At 47.0% G+C, this 20,926-nt stretch overlaps 1 protein-coding gene across 1 annotated transcript; it reads right to left on the bottom strand.

Annotated features, from left to right (window-relative positions):
* Positions 1-6,823: 6,823 nt before the first annotated feature.
* Positions 6,824-19,812, bottom strand: COMMD9 (COMM domain containing 9). Its single transcript, XM_061152064.1, has 6 exons — positions 19,745-19,812; positions 13,261-13,386; positions 11,661-11,800; positions 10,045-10,079; positions 9,090-9,193; positions 6,824-7,556 (listed from the first exon to the last, which is right to left on the bottom strand). Exons 1-6 carry the CDS (start codon positions 19,793-19,795, stop codon positions 7,416-7,418), a joined length of 597 nt encoding a protein of 198 aa, XP_061008047.1. The 5' UTR covers positions 19,796-19,812; the 3' UTR covers positions 6,824-7,415.
* Between the last annotated feature and the right edge of the window lie 1,114 nt (positions 19,813-20,926).

The raw sequence follows: 20,926 nt of genomic DNA on the forward strand, positions 1-20,926 counted from the left end.
TACATTTCAGAGACAAAACCAACAGCACTTGCTAGTGGGTTACATGGGGGAGAATGTGGGGCAGTTATGTCCCCCACATTTCTGGATAGCACTGGTATTTGCTGAGATAGGGAAGCCTGGGAAAAGGAGGATCTTGTCTGGAGGATAAAACAAGGGCAGATTTACTTTCTGGAATGCATTGTGAAGGCCGGATATGGGGAAGGCAACAAGCCCAGGACAGGGAGCCCAGTTTCAGGCTGATGATGAGGAGACCAAGGGCGGGGACCATGTGGATGTGGGAAAAATCCACGTCCCTGCTGAACAAGCTGACAAGGTGCTCTGGGTGTCTGTCCCCAGGTGGCTGAGCAGGCTGACCAGAGGGAGAACACGGAAGTGAAACCACAGTACGGAGACGACGGAAGGTGAGTGATGGGGAAATTGGGTCACGAGAGAGACCAGGAGGAGGCTGCGGCAATGTGACATCTTGGCAGCCAGCTGCGCGCTGTGGATGGGGGAGGGCTGGACACCAGCATCTGTGCAGGGACCAAGCTGTCCCGAAACAGCTGGCCAGACAGCCACGCCCATGCCCTTGGCCACCCAAGGGGTTCACGGAGGGAAAGCAGGTGACCTTCCTACAAGGTTCAGGACGGAGCGCTGAGAGAGGCCGCAGGCAGAGCAGGCTTTCTGCCCTCAACATCACCACTACTTCCCCTTGAACTGAGTCCCAGGCTGCATCGCTGAGACAGTCCCTCTTCTTCTTGGCCTCACTGTCCTCCAGCATTGCCCCTTCCGATCTCGAAGGCCAGTCAAGGCAGCAGTGAGGGGGCCAGCCCAGCAGGTGGGGGAGAACGAGGTATAGCCCCTAATAGACTAAAATCAGTGGCCACTTGGACACAGGAAATGTCAGTCTGCAGGCATTCATTCATTCACTCATTCATTCATGCCTGCAAGCATTCAGCAAACACTGACCGAGCATCTCTGATGTCAGGCAGTGCCCCAGGCGCTGGGCACCCAGTCTCTGCCCTTGGAAAAAGACAGATCAAGGCCTGGACATTGCTGGCCATCAAGACCTCTCGCCCTTCTCTTCCTCCCTCTGTCCCCACTTCCTCACTTCTTGGGGCCCAGAGTTGTCCTGAATCATCACTCAGCGCTCACTCCCGCCCCTAGACCTCACGCAGTTTATTCTGATTGAAGCCCATTTCTTTAATCTTATTTCATGGAACTAAACTGTAGGGAGAAATCAGATTGTAAAGAGCAGCAAATGACATTTTTCTGAATTTGGCCTTTGTGCTGAGAGCATGAAGGGCGTTGCAGTATTTTAGGTGAGGGGTGGCATTAGATTTCCATTCAGAAAACACCTGCAGCGGTGAGGGGGCTGAATGGGAGGCCAGGAGAGGAGGACGGCGAGATGGGCGTCGGGGAAAGCACTCAGGAGGCCCCTTGCCACCCCCACCCCACCCATCACATCCCCCTGCTGGCAGAAAGGGCTTCCCTTGTAGCTCAGCTGGTAAAGAGTCTGCCTGCAATGAGGGATACCTGGGTTTGATTCCTGAGTTGGAAAGGTCTCCTGGAGAAGGGAAAGGCTACCCACTCTGGTATTCCAGCCTGGAGAATTTCTTGGACTCTATAGGCCAAGGGCTGGCAGAAAGGAACTGAAAAGTCCCCTGATTTGCAGGGGGCTCTGCCCCAGAAAGGTATCTGTCTATGTGTGAAGTTTAACCATCATGGATTGGGCAGCCTCCATTTCTCAGACTCCCTCATCTATAATTAATCCCCTCCAAGCGGCCTTGTCAGCAAAAATTACACTTAATCTCTCTTTTCTGGAGATGAAGAAACAGACTTGACTCCAAACTGACCTGGACTTGGATCCTGGCTCCATCACCTGCCCAAGGATTTAGGTAGGAAGTGAGGCAGTACAAGGCCGATGGGCTTTGCCACTAACAAAACCTTACTGGGGAGAGTTGCATCTTCCAGGCCCCAGGAGCTGGATTTCTGGCGCCCACCAGCCTGCGGGGTGGGGGGGGGGGGGGGGGGCGGGAGTGATGAGCGCTTCGGACCTCAGCCCTGGGAACAGCCTTGCATCGGCTCGCAGCGGGGAGATGGGCGCCCAGCCCTGCCCCCACCTCCCCGCTTCTCTCCCATCTGTTGCTCTGCGCCTGAGGCGGAGAGCTCTGTACGCGCGGGGACCCGGGTCCTCGCCAGGGCCCGAGGAGAGGCCCGCCCGCCGCCCCGCCTACCCCGCTCTGGACCGGTCTTTGTTAGCGATAGTAGCCCGGGTGGGGCGATAAGGAGAGCAACGGCGCCACCTGCTGGGCATGCTGGGGAGGCTCCAGCTGCGCTCGGGTGAGGCGTGGGTGGGAAATGACCCGGCGGGCGTGGCCTTCCAAGAGTATTGGGCCGACAAAGGGGATGTAACAAGCGAGAAGCGGGCTCTGCTACGGGAGTAACCCTGGGGACAGAGCCCCATTTCAGCCAGAGGCAGGAAACCCGGCGCCTATTACCTGTGCACGGAGGTGGTGGGGATACAGTGAGTGGGGATACAGGGGGCACGGGAGAAAAAGGGAGGGACAGGCAAATATATCGATGATTAAAACGCAGTGTTTGTAAGACCAATGAGGGGCTTCCCAGGTGGCACTAGTGGTAAAGAATCTGCCTGCAGGAGACATAAGAGACGCAGATTCCATCCCTAGGTCAGGAAGATCCCCTGGAGGAGGGCCTGGCAGCCCACTCCAGTGTTCTTACCTGGAGAATCCCCGTGGACAGAGGAGCCTGGCGGGCTAAAGTCCGTAGAGTCACAAAGAGTCGGACACGACTGACCAATGACGGGGGGAACACAGGCAGACAAGACAGGCAATTAAACTGACTTAATAGGTTCCTGATAGGTGCTGCTCCTGAATCCAGAGGGATAAATATTAATAGGAATTCAGCCAGGATAAAGGAAGGCATTCCAGAGAGAGGGTGCAGCTAGGCCATCCTGCTTAGGCTCAGGGCTAGTCTCTTCTTTTCTCCACCTCCCCACCCTACCCCAGCAGCTGGAATGAACTCAGTGTTTCCCTTGGAAATGCTGTCCCTGACCTCTGTCATAGTGGTGGGAGCTGAGTTCTGCCCTCCACCGACCCCCAATCCCCGGCCAGCAGACTCCCTCCTCCCAGCCCCCAGGGCTCTGACAGCTTCCTCCTCTAACACTAGAAACTAGCAAAACTAGAAACTAGCAGGTTGGGAGACTGCTAGGCGACCACCCCGTGCTCACAGATCTGAGGTCAACCCGGGCCTGAAAGCTTGGTGGCAAGAGGGGAGAATGGTCCCAACTGGTGAATTAGGGCCCAGCCACCACAGCTCGGGCTTCCCTGGTGGCTCAGCTGGTAAAGAATCCACCTGCAATGTGGGGGATCTGGGTTCGATCCCTGGGTTGGGAAGATCCCCCGGAGAAGGGAATGGCAACCGACTCCTGTATTCTGGCCTGGAAAATGCCATGGACTGTATCCTCCATGGGGTTGCAGAGTCCAACAGGACTGAGTGGCTTTCACTTTGACCACAGCTCCCTCTGCAGGTGCCTGGATGAACTGATCTGGGGTGAAAGGCACTGCGGAGGTAGGTTTTGGAAAAGAAATTCACATTTACATTCATTCCACGAGTCTGCCATTCTGATCAATGCGATATAATTCAACCATCATTTACTAATAGGTGTCAAATCGTGTGTGTCTGTGGAAGAAGGTGGGACACCAATGAACGTTTCCTGGGGGGCATCTGCTGCCTGAAGTGGGAACTTGATCAGAGTTCCTGAAATCCTAACCAGAGGCCAACCCCTGAGCTGCAATCCAGGGTATGTTTATACTGACCCCGGAGTCTTCTGATATCCCAAAGCATCTCTGAATTCATTTATGATTCAACTTGTTGGGACAGGATTGTGTTTCACTGTGTGGTATGTGTCAGACGTCACATGGTTAGTGCAACATTGACACGAAGAGCCAAGGAAGGCCCACTCTTCAGTCAAGGGGTCTACTTTGTAGTTTTCTACAAATCTATGAGATGCATTTACCTAAGTAGTTATCTCCACTTATAGATGAGGCAGAAAAACCCATCAGAGTCTTTTCCAAGAGCCCAGGGTAAGTAGAAGCTCAGCTTCCCAGACTTATCTTTAAGAGTTCTTGACATTTCCTCAAATGAAGACTGGTTCCCTCTCCTTGGAGATTAGGGTCCTCTGATACCAGCCAGGAAGTTGTTGTTTAGTTGCTCAGTCATGTCTGACTCTTTGAGACCCCATGGACTGTAGCCCATCAGGCTCCTCTGTCAGTGGCGTTTTCCAAGCAAGAATACTGGAGTGGGTTGCCATTTCCCTCTCCAGGGGATCTTCCCAGCTCAGGGATTGAATACCCATCTCCTGCATAGCAGATAGATTCTTTACCGTTGGGCCACTGGGGAAGCCTACCATCCAGGAACTACTACTAAGAAATCTTTTTTTCCTCTTTCTTAAAGTAGTTCTAAAAAGGACAATTAAAGCTCAGAAATGTGAGCACTAAATAAAGAAGGAAGTTGTACCAAAGTCAGCATCACGTAAATGAGAGAATGTTTAGGAATGATCAGTATTTGAAAGTCAGCAGCAACAGGTTCAAAATTGTTCTTGTAAATGTCCAACCACTGGAAAACTTTCAAAATGCCAGGGAGCTAACGGTTTCCAGATGAAAATATTTTTAAAATGTAACAAAAGCCCTCTCTCATTTCTGGTTAACATCTCAGTTTACTGAACAAAATAACCAAGAGCCTCTATATCACGCCGGACTTATATCCTGGAAATCTGTAACTACCAGAGCACAGAGCTTGACTAACGATCGTTAGACATGGCGCCCACCATGTGTGTTTAGAGAACTGGCTTGTGTGGGAAAGACTCACACGTCTGGTCCCCAGGTCACTCATGGTCTTTGAACCTGATAATCACCAGAAGCAGGGAATGGGAAAGCAGAACTGATTTCTGCTTTCTGAGGGAGGAAGCTGAATGTCGTCAGATTAAGGGTAAAGTTTCACTATCTGTAAAGAACCCAGGTTTTCTTTTTCCAAAATCAAGGCAAGAAAGAGCACAGACCTTTGAGCTGAAGACCCAGATTGGAGTTCTAACTCAGCCCTGGCTGTCTCTGAACTGACTCTTCCTCAGTAAATGCCTGGATTCTCAAGGAACCACGCTCCACTGACTTCAGGGGGGCAAACACTTACCATTTTTGCCTGCACCACATGGCATGTGGGATCTTAGATCCTTGATCGGGGATCAAACCCACATCCCCTGGATTGGAAGTGCAGAGACTTAGCCACTGGACCTCCAGGGAAGTCCCTCAATGTTATTTCTTGAATGCTCTCATTGTCATGCACCCAGTTTTGTTCAGGTGGATCTGGCTAAAGGAATGTCCAGTTGTCCAGACACCTCTGCTGGGCTTCCTGCTTCAAGTGTTTCTTATGGAACCCCACCGGAAGCCCAGCAAACAGATTATTTGGAGGTCTCTGTCCATGGGTCACAGGGAGTGGAAGGAAAAAAGAAGGGGATGAAGTCACGACAAGGCTGACCTCTACCTGAGGCCGAAACCAGGGGCTCTCAACCTGGAGACAGTGGGCTGGCCCCCAGGGTCCATGAACGCTTGGCCTTGAATATAAAAAAATTGAGTGTTCATTTCCTACAGAGAGGATTCAGGGTTTTCACTAGATTCTCAATGGACATAGCCCCTAATGGGTCAAGAACTGCCATTTTTAACAGAAGGTAGCTCAGCTTCCAGGGGATGGCAGAGAGAAGTCTGGGGATTCTTTTTCTTGACTTGCCTAGTGTTTCATTGGCGGGGGCAGAAGTAAGATTTCTTATCTCTACTTCAGTTCCAATATTTTTTCAAATGGAGCTAAAGTCACAGAACTCCAAGTCCCTTGCAGAGTCCTGTGGGGTAGAGAGACTTGGGCCCAAGATCTGACGAGGCAACTTATTAGCAAGTGACTTTACCTGGATGAGCTGACTTCGTCGTCAATAAAGGGAGGACAGTAACACTCACAGTCATATGAACCCCGTTACAGGAGATTAAACAATGAGCAGAGAGAGCTACTTTCCATCCCAAAGCTAACAGTATCTGGCCGTTCCTATTTGTCCTAACAGTGCTAAGTGCTTTTTAGGTAGTTATCCCACTTAATCTGCACAAAAGTTCTACAAAGCAGATGCAATTATTATTCCAATTTAAAAAATGAAAGTAAAAACTCAGGGTGGGCAAGAATTGAGCTCAAGCGAATCCTCTTAACCTGAGGCCCCACCTCCTCCATCCACCCTCCCATCCGCCATCCACACACATCACCCAAGAAGCTGCCAAAACGAAGCACTCAGAGCAGACTGCAGGCTCTTGGTACTGAGTGATCTGGATAAGGAAGGGCACCTCTTACGCCGAGCCCCTCGGACGTGTCGGCATGGGACAGGGACAATTCCATCTGGTTAAACTCCTTGAGGAGCACTTTTTAAACTATTATTTATTTGGCTGGAATGGGTCTTAGTTGCAGCACGTGGGATCTAGTTCCCTGACCAGGGATCGAACCCAGGCCCCCTGCACTGGCAGCGTGGAGTCTTAGCTACTGGACCACCGAGGAGTGCATTCATCAACAGCTCTTGTGAGAAGCACATGCTGATGTCAACCGTGCTTTTGCTCTATGCGACAGACGGCTATGTGGAAGTCGGGCCAGTTCACAGGATGGGTTTTAGGTCACACCATGGTCATGGGATTAGCCGGGAAGGACGACGTCAGGATCATCTTTACGAATGAGAGGCAGCACTGGTCCAAGGCAACGACTCAAGCCAAGGACAAGCCACAAAAGCCACTGGGATCACAAAGTTTTTAGAACTGGTGTTTATTTCCAATCACTCCCACTTCTTCACCCTGAGTGGTCCCATTACATCAAGGAAGGGGCACTGGCTCCATGAAGAAGGGAATGAATTCCCACTTTCTATGCTGAAAGGCAGTCCAGCAGGGATGAAGGGCTGGGGGAGGCTCTGGACTCAGGAGGACAGGGATCCTGCAGGGACCATCACCTGGCTCCCCGCACGTGCTCCGGAGCAGAAGCGAGCTCAGCAGAGTGCAGCCGGACAGGGCCTTGCTAAGACGAGCACCACAACCTGGGCCTGAATCGCCCACTCTCTGGCAGAGGCCGCTGGCCAAGCAAACGCTCCCTCCCTGTCCCCACAGCGGCCGTGAAGCCCCCCCAGGAGCCTTGTGGGGACAGTGGCTTCTGCCCACCAACTTCAGAAAGAGGAAGAGGAAGACGAGTGAGGAGAAGAGCGTGGGGGCCCGGCTGTTTCCTCCCGACCCAGCCGCGCCTTCTGGATGCCAGCCCCCTTTCGTGCCGGCCCCGACCCCTGCGGTGGGCACTGCGGGGGCGCCACGTGCTAGGGGCGGCGGGCAGGGCGCCGGGGCCCTCCGGCCGCCTCACTTGCTGGCCACGGCGGACAGCTGGTCCCGGATGCGGCCCAGCCCGTCTAGCATCGTGTCCAGCGTCTCCTTACTCAGCTCCACGGTGACGGCCGACACGGAGGGCCTGTCCCCACACAGACTGGGATCTTCCCGGATCTGAGAAGAGAACATTTCCCCAGAGTCAAGGCTGCCTCACTTCAACCCGCAGGCCTTACCTGGTTCTGGTGTCACGAGGGTGTCACAGGTGTACGTGTGACTCTGGTGTCAGAGTCACGAGGCCCAGTCCTGGGGTCACCCAGCAAATGGGGACAGGGCGGGAGCCGTCTCAGGGGCTCCCAACAGGAGTCGGAGCAGGCTCCCTCACCCTCCCACCCCCAACTCAGCATTCGAGTGAGAAACACGGCCTGGGTTCATGCTGGCACTTCAGGCCGGGGCTCTACGGGTATGGAAGAATCCGCCAGGATGCAGGAAGACTATTACAACCTCTAGTTATATGTGTTTGCATCTTTTTTTAAAGTTGTATCTTTTTTTTTAAGTAAGTCTTACACTAAGAGTTAAAAACTTAAGTTGTTAGAGGCACCCTTTGTTTTCATTTTCTCACCGGTGTTGAGTTTCTGGCTGTCTGGTAGTTAACTAAATACAGCATTACCTTATCTAGTTTTAACCAAAAACTGAAAAAAAAAAAAAAAACAACCCTCAAACTGTTAGTCGCTCAGTCGTGTCCAACTCTTTGTGACCCCATGGACTGTAGTCCATGGCTCCTCCGTCCATGGGATTTTCCAGGCAAAAATACTGGAGCGGGTTGCCAGTTCCTTCTCCAGGGGATCTTCCCGACCCAGCGATTGAACCCGGGTCTCCTGCATTGCAGGCAGATTCTTTATCATCTGAGCCACCAGGGAAGCCCAGGTTTTACCTAAACAAACCCTAAAAACAGGTATGTGACTTAAAAAGATTCCTGAAAATAACTGTGAAGACACCACCAATGAGGCCACAGCATATGAACAGTAAAATGAAGAATTGACACTTCTCCAACTTCTAATAGGAGCCCCTGTTCAGCGTGGTATAAACAGCGACAGCCCCCTTAGTTTAGACAAGAATTCAGTAAAGTATACCAAGCTTATCAAGAAGACAATTTGGAATTTGAGTGCATGCTCCTATTGTTAAAGCCAAACCTTCCTGTAAGTGTCAAAGGTAACCTTTAGGTATCAGCAAATTATTTTTAAAATTTGTATTTCATGTCTGTTTTATTTTTAAAAATATTTCTACTTTTGGTATAGGTTTTATGACTGTACTATGCTAATTCACATATACTTTCTAAATAAATACTCTGCTCTTTAGGGGTGCTACAGTTTTTTAATTTATGGGGTTAGGGGCTTCCCTGCTGGCTCAGCAGGTGAAGAACTGCCTACAATGCAGGAGACACAAGTTTGATCCCTGGATCAGGAAGATCCCCTGGAGAAGGGAATGGCTACCCACTTCAGTATTCTTGCCTGGTAAAACTCCATGGACAAACGAGCCTGGCGGGCTACTGTCCAAAGGGTTGCAAAGAGTCGGACACGACTGAGCGACTAAACACACACACAGAGATCCTATGATTTTGGAGATTGGCATTTCCGCTGGTCTGTGGGACACCAAGACCCTGCGTGCCCCCGCCCCCCGGCCTTCCAGTGAGCATGACGGTGGCCATACCTTCATCTGGAGCAGACAGGTGGGGACGGCCATGCGGCTGATGCTGTCTGAGGAGGTTTTGATGTCCACCCTCCAGTCCAGGTCCACCAGGCGCGGCAGAGAGACTGCAGGGATACAGCTCAGCTCAGCCCTCGCACCAGCAAGTGACCGAGCCTTTACGACGGGCAGCTCTAGGGGCTGCACACGTGTAAGGCGCTTAGTCCACACAGCAAGCCTCCGAGGGGGACGGGGAGATGGGGCCCAAGAGCCCACAGCAAGCCCTGGGCCTTCCTGACCACTGCTTGTGGCCCCGCGCTTATTATAGTGTGGACTCCTGGCGGACAGCACCTCCAGGCTGCGGCCTGAACACCCAGCCCTCCAGATGTCAGGAGAGAATGAGGAATGAGTGACGTGGGGAGGAGATGAGGCCGAGGCCTGAGTCTCAGGAAATGTGCAGCTTTGCCAACAGCGGAAAGAGCTTTTGTTTGAGAGACGCACTGGTTTGGCTTCAATATTCCTGTTTGATCGCTGAGCCTCTGTTTGCTCACCTGTAAAATGGGGACGAGGCCCACCCCGCTTACAGGCTTGCTGGGAGGACTAAATGAGCTAATGCAGGCCGAGTTCTGCAGCACTATGACCGAGTTTAGTGACCATTTACCAAGCACCCAGTTTTACTCACTCTTTCACAATAATTTCAATTATGGTTAATTTGTTTTCTAATGGAAACATAGTTATTATAAGTACTTTCTGCTTTGAACACTGGGTTTTCTTGTTTTTTTTTTTAACAACATGCCTCTATTAAGTTTATAATCAGAAACCATATTAAAAAGTAGAATTAAAAAGGAATGCAGAACAAACACTGTTGGGTTTGGGATTGGGTTAATTCACTTTGGTTTTAGTTAAGAACTCCAGCAGATTTAGGGCTGGGGCTGCGGAGGATGGGGGTGGGGGAAGAGGCAGGCTCCTTGGTACTCACTCTGATTCGCTTGGGCTTCAGCTCTCCAGGTAGATCTGTTTGGGGAAAGATGAGGAAAACAGAATGGAGAAGGGATGACAACTGAGTCTTCCGATAATGAGGCCCGTGAGCCTGGGCCTCCGCTCCTTCTGTGATCTTCATACCTACAATCCCCTCCTGACAGAAGAGGACCAGAGGAATGCCCCCCTCCAAGGAGCAGCTGTTTGTTTTACAGAATCGAGTGATGTAGAGGCCATAGGTGCTCGGTTTTCACGGCTTAGGAAAAACAAGAGAAGGCTAAAAGCACTGTAATCACACTGTACTAGTGTTCTCAGAGACGCAACAGAGAAGGTCAGCTTACCCTTTGTCACTGGGCATCTGCTACACAATGTTGGCGCCTTACATAAAACACACCCGAACAGACCTAATGCTACAGCCAACCATGCCACAGTGAGGTGCAGGGTCACAGTAAGATGTGGTTACCCAGAGGTTTCTAAATAAGCAACAAAACCCTCGGTAAGTAAGCGTTATCCGTTGTGATTATCAACAGAATAGAGGTCTGTTCAAGCCTGCTGCTAACCAGTAGTTAATCAGTTCTGCTTAAATTATATGTACTGAAAAGGATTTTCCAAGCTAGAAAATGTACAGATAATTCACAAAAGAAATAAAAATGACCAATAACATGAAAAAGATATTTGACATCACTAGTACCAAAGATTCATGCAAGCATGCTAAGGCACTTCAGTCACGCCCAACTCTTTGCGACCCTTTGGACTGTAACTCGCCAGGCTCCTCTGCCCATTGGATTCTCCAGGCGAGAATGCTAGAGTGGGTTGCCATGCCCTCCTCCAGGGGATCTTCCTGACCCAGGGATCAAACTCGGGTCTCTTATGCTTCCTGAATTGGCAGGTGTGTTCTTCACCACCAGTGCCACCTGGGAAACCCAATACCAGAGATATGCAAATTGAAATGACGTACCATTTGCCATTTGTGAAACTTGGAAGTAAAAAAAAAAAATTCCCCCAGTGCAGGTGATGGTGTGGCCAGAGTAGTACACCCATGTCCTACTGATGGAGAAATGGTGCAATCTTCCCAATGGCTAACTTGATAATAAAAAGCCAAGCTCCAATATCACCATCTACCAGCAAGGAAATAGTTAAGCACAATGTGGGCAAAGGGTCCCCAATAAACTGTTCACTGAAGTGAAAACTGCCAACAGCCTAAATGTCTGACACTAAGGTATCCATTAACTAAATTATACATAATTTCTTCATATAATGAAATACAGTTAGCCATTAAAAATAATGCTGAAGATAAATATTTATCACCCTGGAATATCATTCACATTAATACTGTGAACTGAAAACAAGCAAGTTATAAAAAGGCACAACCCCACTGTGTTAAACACAAAAGCAAAACAAAAATCCCTCTCTCTCTGTGCAAATGGAAAAAGTACATCCCTCGAAAAAGGTTTTCTGTTAGGGAATGAACACTGCTAACCCTCTGGGTGGTGGAATTAATGATTTTCTTCTTTTTTGCTTACCTGTGCCTGCCTTTCAAGAATGAGCATACTTTATCTAGAAGAGAAATTAAAAAATACCAGCATTATAAGAAACTCTCAGGAAATGAGCACTTACACGTGTTCCAGGATGATTTTTGTCAGCAGGTTTTTGAGGTTCTGGTGGAAATTTTCAGGAAAGAGTGCCAGAATTGCCTCGGCGGAGGAGAGGTCGCGGAACACGGCCAGCCTGGTGAGACGGTGCAGGGCTTGGAGCAGCTGCGGGGCAGACGGGGAGCCTGGGCGGTGAGGGGCACTGGGACGGGGGGCAGGGCGCCATCCGCTGCTGGGAAGAGGGCCTGCCGCCCGCTCCCGTCACTCACGCTGGGTCTCAGGAGTCCAGAGGCCCCGGGGACCCGACTGCTGATGCCCACGTGCCTCGGCCCGCCTCCAAGTTCACCTGCTGCTTAGAAGACATGCAGCTGCCCAACCAAGGATGCTATCAACCTGCCAGAAAGTCTCTCTGCCAGTGGGCAAAGGGTTAATGACACCCGTTTTTTTCCTGGTGCACGGACTCTGACCTTAAGCTAACTTTCCAGCCTGTTCCCCTGGTAACGTGAGAGAAGCGGCAAGTCAGCGGTGTCACTAGGCAATGCTGCCCTGGTCCCCAGACGCTGGCCCAGGCCTGCGGAGACACCAGGGCCCACGGCGCGGGCTTCCCTGAGTGTGGCCGCATGGTCCTTGCCAGCGCTGAAGCTGTGCTTACTGCACTGGCTCTGGCTCCAGGGGAGTTTGGGCTTTTCATCCACAGGGGCTGGAATGCACCTCCTTACCCCCAGCTGTCACCAGGGAGGGCGAGGAGAGCCAAGAGCTCCAGGCTGGCTGTGCAAAGCCCCCTGTGGAAGGAGAGCTTGGTGCTGCCCTGCTGGGACGTCCAGGTTCCACCCCGTGTCATTCCAAGTGAATGTATAGCCAAGTGTGGCCTGTCCTCGTCTTGTGAGAATCACACTGCTTAGCTGAACCTAACAAGATGCTCCGGAGGTAATTTTCTCTGCCTTAGGGCTTTCTTAGACACCACGGGAGGTTGCTCAGCTCAGAAAAGCACAAGTGTGGCTTTCGTGCACACTGTCTAGGTAACAAATCTGAAAAGAAAATGGTCAAAAGCTCTGATTTTGGGTATAGTCTTCCCATCCATGCCTCATTTATAACAACAATGTGATGGTTCAATGACAACAGCTTTTTTTGGGAGGTGGGGGGCATAGTTGCTTTACAATACTGTATTAGATTCTGTTGCACAACAAAGTGTATCAGGAGAAGGAAATGGCAACCCACTCCAGTATTCTTGCCTAGAGAATCCCCATGGACAGAGGAGCCTGGAGGACTACAGTCCATAGGGTCACAGGAGACAGACAGGACTCAGCAACTAAACCACCACCAAAGTGTATCAGCCTTAAGTATACATATATCCCCTCCCTCTTGGGTCTCCCTCTCGCCCTCTCATCCTACAGGGGTGTCTCTAGGCCCCCACAGAGCACAAAGCTGAGCTCCCTGTGATACACAGCAGGTTCCCACCAAGATCCCTAACATTTAAAAAAAAAATCATCTATTTTAAGTTGCTATAACGTCAACAGACAATTCAGGGGAAAAATTCCCTTGGACGTGGCAGTGGCTGGGACGTCAACAAAGAGACTGATGGGCTGAGAAGCCAGTAGCCAGAGGTCATTTCTGACCACACTTACTTGTTCTGCCTCCTCCTGGGTCACGGACAAGCTGGAACACGTAACATCCAAGAGATTCTTGGAGCCAAGGGCTGAACTGGAAAAGCTCTCTTGGCACAGCTGTCTGACAACATCTTTCGAGGAGGCCTATAAATTAATTCACAGATGGAAAAAGTCAAAACAAGAAACAAACTCAGACTGTGAAAATACATTTCTTAAGAACTTAATACAGTCTCGGTCAAGGTGTAAGGCCTAAGAGGGGCACAGGACACTTCCATTTCTGGGAAGATGAGGCAGATGTACTTTTTCTTATTTTTCCTGCTAAACACAGCTAAACTCCCCAGGCACTTTCTAGAAATGTAAGACAGCGCTGAAAAGGGAGAGGAGCAGACAGACCTTCTAGGGACCTCATGACCAGGGAATGACGTGGTCATATTATGTCTTGAGACTGTGGATCTTGTTTAAACCTTCTATTTTAGCTGGCTTCCTCTTTCGCTGCTCAGACAGCACGGGGAGTGTGTGTGTGTGGTGGGGGAGGATGCGGCTTCATGACGACCAACCGAAATAAAGGTCCAGCTCCCCTACTTGGCTCCTGTTGACACTCTTAACGTGGGGGTTCCTTGCTGCTACTGCGCAGAGGCGGAAGTTCTGGCTCCATGTAGTTTCCACTAATACCATGGGGGAGGGGGGTGGAACCAGCTGGTGGGGATGGAAGTCCAGCTCCCTAGACGCCAACGGAGGGGGGCGCTGAAACACCTTGTCACAGCCTCCCAAGGTAGGCGTCTGTGTTCCCCCTCAGCCTTTGTTGACATAGCAGGAAGCAGGGAAGCCACAGTTTTTTCTGTGGTGTTTTGGTGGAGTAAAACAGTTACTGTCTAACAGTTTTCTGTCTTCGTAAGCTATCCCTTTCTTGGTCTTCGATAAGAGAAAGCAAGTATTTGATGGAGTTTTCTTTGTTTTCACCCATTGGGCATCTGGGTGGCCCTCTTCTTCAACTCAAAGTCTGGGATATATGAGCAAAAAGAAAGGCCACTGTCCGATGTGGCTCTAAATGCATGTAGAGGAAGTATTTAAGATAACTATATCATAAATAAGGGACTACTTCACTCTACCTGGTAAAATGATGATACTGATATTGCCACAGAGATTGTGATGTTATGTAAATAAGTGTAATAAGTTGAACAACCACTATAAGAGTTATAAAGAGAATTACATTTTAAAGCACTATAAATAAATCAAAATGGAATTCTCCCTAATGGTCAACTGGTCAAATAACCCACAGAAAGGCAGTAAAATTAAAGAAACAAAAAATAAAGGTTAAGTGGATTAAAACAGGGGTCCCCAACCTCCAGAATCTAATACCTGATGATCTGAGGTGGAGGTGATATAATAGTAACAGAAATAAAGTGCACAACAAATGTAATGTATTTGAATCATACCAAAACCACAGCCCCCAACCCAGTCTGTGGAAAAACTGTCTTCCACAAAAATGGTCCCTGGTCCCAAAAAGGTTGGGGACTGCTAGATTAAGAAATATGATCAGTTAAATATGATCCTGTCTACAAGAAACACCCTTCAAATATAATGACAGAAACAGATTAAAAGTAAAAGAATGAAAAAAGAGATCAGGCAAACAATCAGGAAAGCAAGAGTGGCTACATGACCATCAGATAAAGTAGACTTCACAGCAGAGAAAATTACCAGAGACAGAGAGGGACATTAAATAATGATAAAAACTTCTGTCCACCAAGAAGACATCCTGAATGTAAGCACTCAGCAAGAGAGCTACTAAATATGGGAAGCAAAAAGAGAAGTGAAAGGAGAAATCGACAAATCCATAAATACAGCTGGACTCTTTAACACCCCTCTTTCAACAATTGATACAACAACTACACCAGATTCAACAAGGATACAGAAGAAGTCTACAACACCATCAATCAACCTAATTGACATTTATGGAACACCACCCAGTAACAACAGAATATACACTCTTTTCAAAAGCTCACTGAACATATACCAAGATAGATGATATTCTGAATCAAAAACAAACCAAATGAATTCAAAAGAACAGAAATCATACAGAGAGTGCTGTCAGCGAACACAATAGAATCAAACTAGAAATCAATAAGAAAGATCAAAGAAATGTGTCCAAACATTTGGAAACAATAATCCACAGACTAAACGGACAGTCTCAAGGGAAAATTTAAAAATATATGAAATAACTTACTTCATTTATTCAACTGAATAAATGAAAATGAAATACAACACCCAAATTTTTGGGATACAGCCAAGATGGTGCTGAGAGAGAAATTTACAGCACTGAATGCATACATTAGAAAAGAGGGAAAAATCTCAAAAAAATAACCCAAGTTCTCATCTTAAGGACTTAGAAAAACATAAGCATAATAAACCTAAAGGAAGAAGGAAGGAAATAACAAAGAGCAGACACCCAAAAAAATGAAAACAGGAAAAAAGCAGAATCGATGGAAAAACTGGTTCTTTGAAAATATCAAACTTAAAACTAATTAACTAAATTAAATAAATTAATTTTTAAAACTTCACAAACTTTTAGCAAGACTGACAAAGTTAAAAACAAAGGAAACGCTAATTACCATTACCAGGAAGGCAGTAGGGCATATCACTACAGACCCCGCAGATTTCAAAAGAAAATAAGAGAATAACTAAATACAAACAACTATACACACATAAATTTGACAGTTTAAATGAAATGGATCAATTTCTCAAAAAAACACAAACTACCACAACTCTCCCAAAATAAAATTGAAAGCTTGAACAGTCCTGTAACTATTAAGGCAACTGAATTTGTAATTTTAAAACCCCTAGAAAAGAAATTGCCAGGCCCAGATGGTTTCACTGGAGAATTCTAACAAACATTTAAAGAAAGAATTAAGTAATTCTATATAATCTTTTTCTAGAAAACAGAAAAGGAGGAAACATTTACCAATTTATTTGACAAAGGTAGCATTACTCTGATACCAAAATCAGACAGAGAATATATGCAAAACCAACCGAACAAACAATAGACCAATATCCCTCATAAAAAGAGATACAAAGATCCTTAACAAAATACTAGCAAATAGAATTTAACAATATATAAAAAGCATTATTCACTGTAACCAGGTCGAATTTACTCCAGGGATACTAGCTAGGTCAGTTCAGTATTTGAAAATCTATGTAGTCCACCATATTAACAGGCTCAAGAAGAAAATCAGAGGGTATCAATCAATGTAGGCAGAGCAGTAGGTAAAATTCAACATCCATTCTTGATGAAAACTCTCACAAATTTAGGAATAAAGGGGAACTTCCATAACTTGATTTAGAGCATCTACCAAAAAACCTAGAGACAGCATACTTAACGATGAAAGACTAAAGCTGGGAACAAGACAAAGCTGTCTGCTCTCACTACCGTTACTCCACATAGTGCTGAAAATTCTAGCCACTAAAACAAGGCAAGGGGAATAAAGAAAAGGTTCGCAGATCAGAGAGGAAGAAATAAAACTGTCCGTATCTGCAGACAGCATGACAGCCTATGAGAAAGCCCAAAGAAATGTACAAAGAATTATTAGAATAAATGAGGTCAGCAGTTTGCAAATCCAAGAGACACATACAAAAATCAGGTGTATTTTGACACACTAGCAATGAACATGTGGACACTGGAATTAAAAGTATAATATCATTTGCAACGTCTCAAAAAAAAAAGAAGAAATACTTAGGAATCAATCTAACAAAGCATGTACAGGACTTGTATGCTGAAACTTACACAGCACAGATTAAAAAAAATCAAAGATCTCAATCAATGGGGAGACACATCATGATCATGGATTGGAAGATCCAACACATTAAGATGATGTCAATTTGCTCCTAAATGACAAACAAATTTAACCCAATTCCTATGAAAATCTCAGCAAACTTTCTTTTTTTAAAAGATATATCCAAGATCATTCTATAGATTTATACAGAAAGGCAAAAGAATTAGAATACCTAAAGTAATTTTGATAAAGAATGAAATAGGAGGAATCCATCTGCCTGATTTTAAAACTTATTATATAGTTATGATAATCAAGAATATATGGTATTTTCAGAGGGATAAACAAATAGATCAATGAAACAAACCAAAGACCTCTGAAGTAGACCTATGCAAATATGCCTGACTGATTCTTGACAAAATTGTAATAGCAATTCAACAGAGAAAATAGACTTTTCAACAAATGGTACTTGAATGACTGGATATTCATAGGCCAAAGGTGGGGAGGGGGAAACCTCAAAGTATCTCACACACCTTATACAAAATTAAAGCAAAACTTGTCACGGACTTATATGTTAAAAGATACATAAATGGAAAATATAAAACTACAAGCAAAAAATAGGGAAAAATTTTGAGAGCTATGGCTTCATAAAGAGTTCTGAGAATTTATACCAAAAGTACAGTTCTTTAAAAAAAAACAACCCACAGTTCATATAAGGACATTTTTTTTGAAAAACTGTACTTCATCAAAATTAAAACCTTTGTTCTGCAAAAGCTCCTGTTACAAGCTGAACTGTGTCCCCTAAAATTCACTTATTGAAGTCATAACTCCCAGGATCTCAAAATGTAATCTCATTTGGAAATAGGATTGCATGCACGCATGCATACTGCAAATGTAACTAGTGAAGACAAGTGAAGACCTGTCTAGTGAAGACTCAGGGTTAGCTGAGTTGGTAAGTTGCTTCAGTGGTGTACTACTCTGTGCAAACCTATGGACAGTAGGCCACCAGGCTCCTCTGTCCACGGAATTCTCCAGGCAAGAATACTGGAGTGGGTTGCCATGTCCTCCTCCAGGGGATCTTCCCAACCCAGGGATTGAACCCAGGTCTCCTACTTTGCAGGCAGATTCTTTACCATCTGAGCCACTAGGGAAGCCCCAAGGAACACAGGGTGAACTCTAATCCAATATGACTGATGCCATAATTAAAAGGGAAATTTAGAAACAGATATGCCAACAGGGAAAACGCCATGTGAAAGTGAATGCAGACACTACATACATTAAATATTATCAGAAACCAACAGACAGTAGGAGAGAAGCATGGAACAAACTATTCCTCAAAGCACTCAGAAGGAACCAATTTGACTGACACCTTGATCTCACACTTCCGGCCTCCAGAACTGGAAGACAATACATTTCTCCTGGGTGAGCCACCAATTCTCTCTAAGTATACACTAGGAAAGAATATGTGCAAACCACTAATATAACAAAGAACTACACTCTCGAAAGAAACTCAAAGTAAAAAGCAAACAATGCAATTAGAGTATGAACAAAAGACATAAACAGATATTTCTCTTAAGAGATACAGATGGTAAGCACATGAAAAGAAGTCCAAAATCATTAACCATTAGAGAAATTCAAATTCAAGCCACAATGAGACAGACATACACGCCTATCAGAATAGCTCAAATAAAATATAGTGATGCCAATAAATGTGGTGAGGATGCGGAGAAACTGGATCATTCATGCACTGCTGTTGCAAATGTAAAGTGGTATAGCCATTCTGGAGATTTTTGGAGTTTCATAAAAACAAAACAAAACCCCCAAAACATGCAACTATTAAAAGATCCAGAAATGTGCTCCTAGGCATTCATTTCAGAGAACTAAGACTTAGGCTTATACAAAAAAAACTGTATACAAGTGTTTACAGTGGCTTTATTTGTAACAGCAAAAAAACCTGCAGATATCATACCAGGGAATACTAAGGAACAAAAAAGAAAGAACTATTGATACATACGGCATGGATGACTCTCCAAAAACTGGGCTCAGTGAAAAAAGCCAGTCCCCAAAGGTTGTATATTGTATTATTTTATTTATAGAACATTCTTGAAATGAGAAAATTATAGAAATGAAGAACAAATTAGTGAATGCCAGAGTTTAGGGAGGGAGTGAAGGCTGAGGGCAAGTGGGTGTGGCTCTACAAGGGGAACACGAAAAACCCTGTGGTGATGGGAAATGTTCTGCATCTTGACTATCAATGTCAATATCCTCGTTGTGGTATCATACTAGAGCTTTGCAAAATGCTACCACTACGGGAAACTGGGTAATGGGCAAATAGGATCTCTCTGTATAGCGTTTTTGTTTGTTTGTTTTCGCAACTGCCTGTAAATCAAGATCTCAAAATTAAAGTGCATGGGGAACTGGTAAGGTGGATCTAGCGATTACTACCCCAATGCGCCGATCCCCAAAGCCAGCCCCAGAGACTTTTAGTAGGGCACCTTCGTACAGCACCTTCAAGTCCATTGTCTTGTCTGTTTTCCCCACTATGCTGTCAAAGCGATATCAACTTCGTTCCTACCATCAAAAAGCTCGGAAAGGCGCAACCCCCTGCCAGAGGTCACAGTGAGAGGCAGTGGCAGAGTCGTGGCTCCAAATCAGGGTTGGTTTATTCTCAACTCCTGCTCTGTCCAAAGTCTCGGAGACAGAGGCCCGTCTTGGCTGCCCCCAGCCCTCCCATTTACCTTCAGCAGGCTCTGGAGAGCTGCAAAGTTCTCCGCCGTCAGCGCGGCCATCTTCCCCGAATCACGTGACCGAGGTAGGCGTAGAAGCGCGGTCACGTGGCTCCGATAGCCGCGCGGGGCATACCGGGGGCTGTAGTCCTTCAGGGTGGCGGGAGCGGCCTGAGTTACGGAGCTAGGGGATGGGGAGGCGCCTAACAGGGCGCGAAGGCGGGACTGCTCAAGCCCGGGGACTCGAGGACCGTGGGATTTGCAGGACGCAGGCGCTGGATGCTTTTCAGGGCAGGAAATTGGCTTCCCTGGTGGCTCAGGCGGTAAAAGCGTCTGCCTACAATGCGGGAGACCTGGGTTCGATCCCTGGGTCGGGAAGATCCCTGGAGCAGGAAATGGCAACCCCCTGCAGTACCCTTGCCTGGAAAATCCCATGGATGGAGGAGCCCGATAGACTACAGTCCATGGGGTCGCAAAGAGTCGGACACGACTGAGCCGCTTTACTTTGTCTACTCGCCAGGTCCGGGGAAAACTTATTTTCTTGGCTCGTGTGGGTGGACTGGGTGATTGGGGAACTGCGTCTGCAGGCTTGAGGAGCGCCTTGGAAACGTAGCTGTTCTGGGGTGATCATCGTACCCGGCCGCTCGGAATTAAAATATGGCTGTGCATGTCATTACAAATTCTTGGAATGTACCCCCCCACCCCCACCCCACCTGTCTCGAAGATTGCTTTCACATGTTCAATTTCCTTTCTGTCCCTGGGGTAGGTAGGAGCTGGTATTATTAACCTTATCCAAATGAGGTGTTGATGACTTTCTCTAGTCCTGGAGGAGATCCATTCTGATAAGCGAGTGGGGAAGTTTTAGGGAGGAGTAGAAAGGGAATCCAATGAAAGATATTACCTAACTAGGTTCCTATGACACCTATAGCGGGGATGGGAGGGGTGGTTCATGGAAGTGATTTAATTCATTGATTCAACAAAATAATTGTAACGAATGTAAGGATGGTTTTGAGTGGATAGTACAGGACTCTTGATTTGCCCAGTGATTAGATCCCATCTTGGAATAGATTTAAATTGTAAAGTCCTGGAACTTGGTTTTGAAGGAACCACCTACCTCCTCTGGCCTCCATCCCCCAACCTCTGACAGTTCCCTTGTGCATCTTTCCTATCTAGTTGTCTCTTTCTTTTTCCATC

The sequence above is a fragment of the Dama dama genome, chromosome 1 (assembly GCF_033118175.1).
Source record: "Dama dama isolate Ldn47 chromosome 1, ASM3311817v1, whole genome shotgun sequence".
Classification (NCBI taxonomy): domain Eukaryota; kingdom Metazoa; phylum Chordata; class Mammalia; order Artiodactyla; family Cervidae; genus Dama; species Dama dama.

Bases quoted from the DNA above. Each gene is read 5' to 3' on its own strand.
- COMMD9 (XM_061152064.1), bottom strand. From the start codon at position 19,795: ATGGCCGCGCTGACGGCGGAGAACTTTGCAGCTCTCCAGAGCCTGCTG. The intron at 9,194-10,044 runs GTGAGTACCAAG...GTATCCCTGCAG, and splicing joins TGAAGCCCAAGCGAATCAGA to TCTCTCTGCCGCGCCTGGTG. The intron at 7,557-9,089 runs GTATGGCCACCG...TTCTCTTCTCAG, and splicing joins CCTGTCTGCTCCAGATGAAG to ATCCGGGAAGATCCCAGTCT.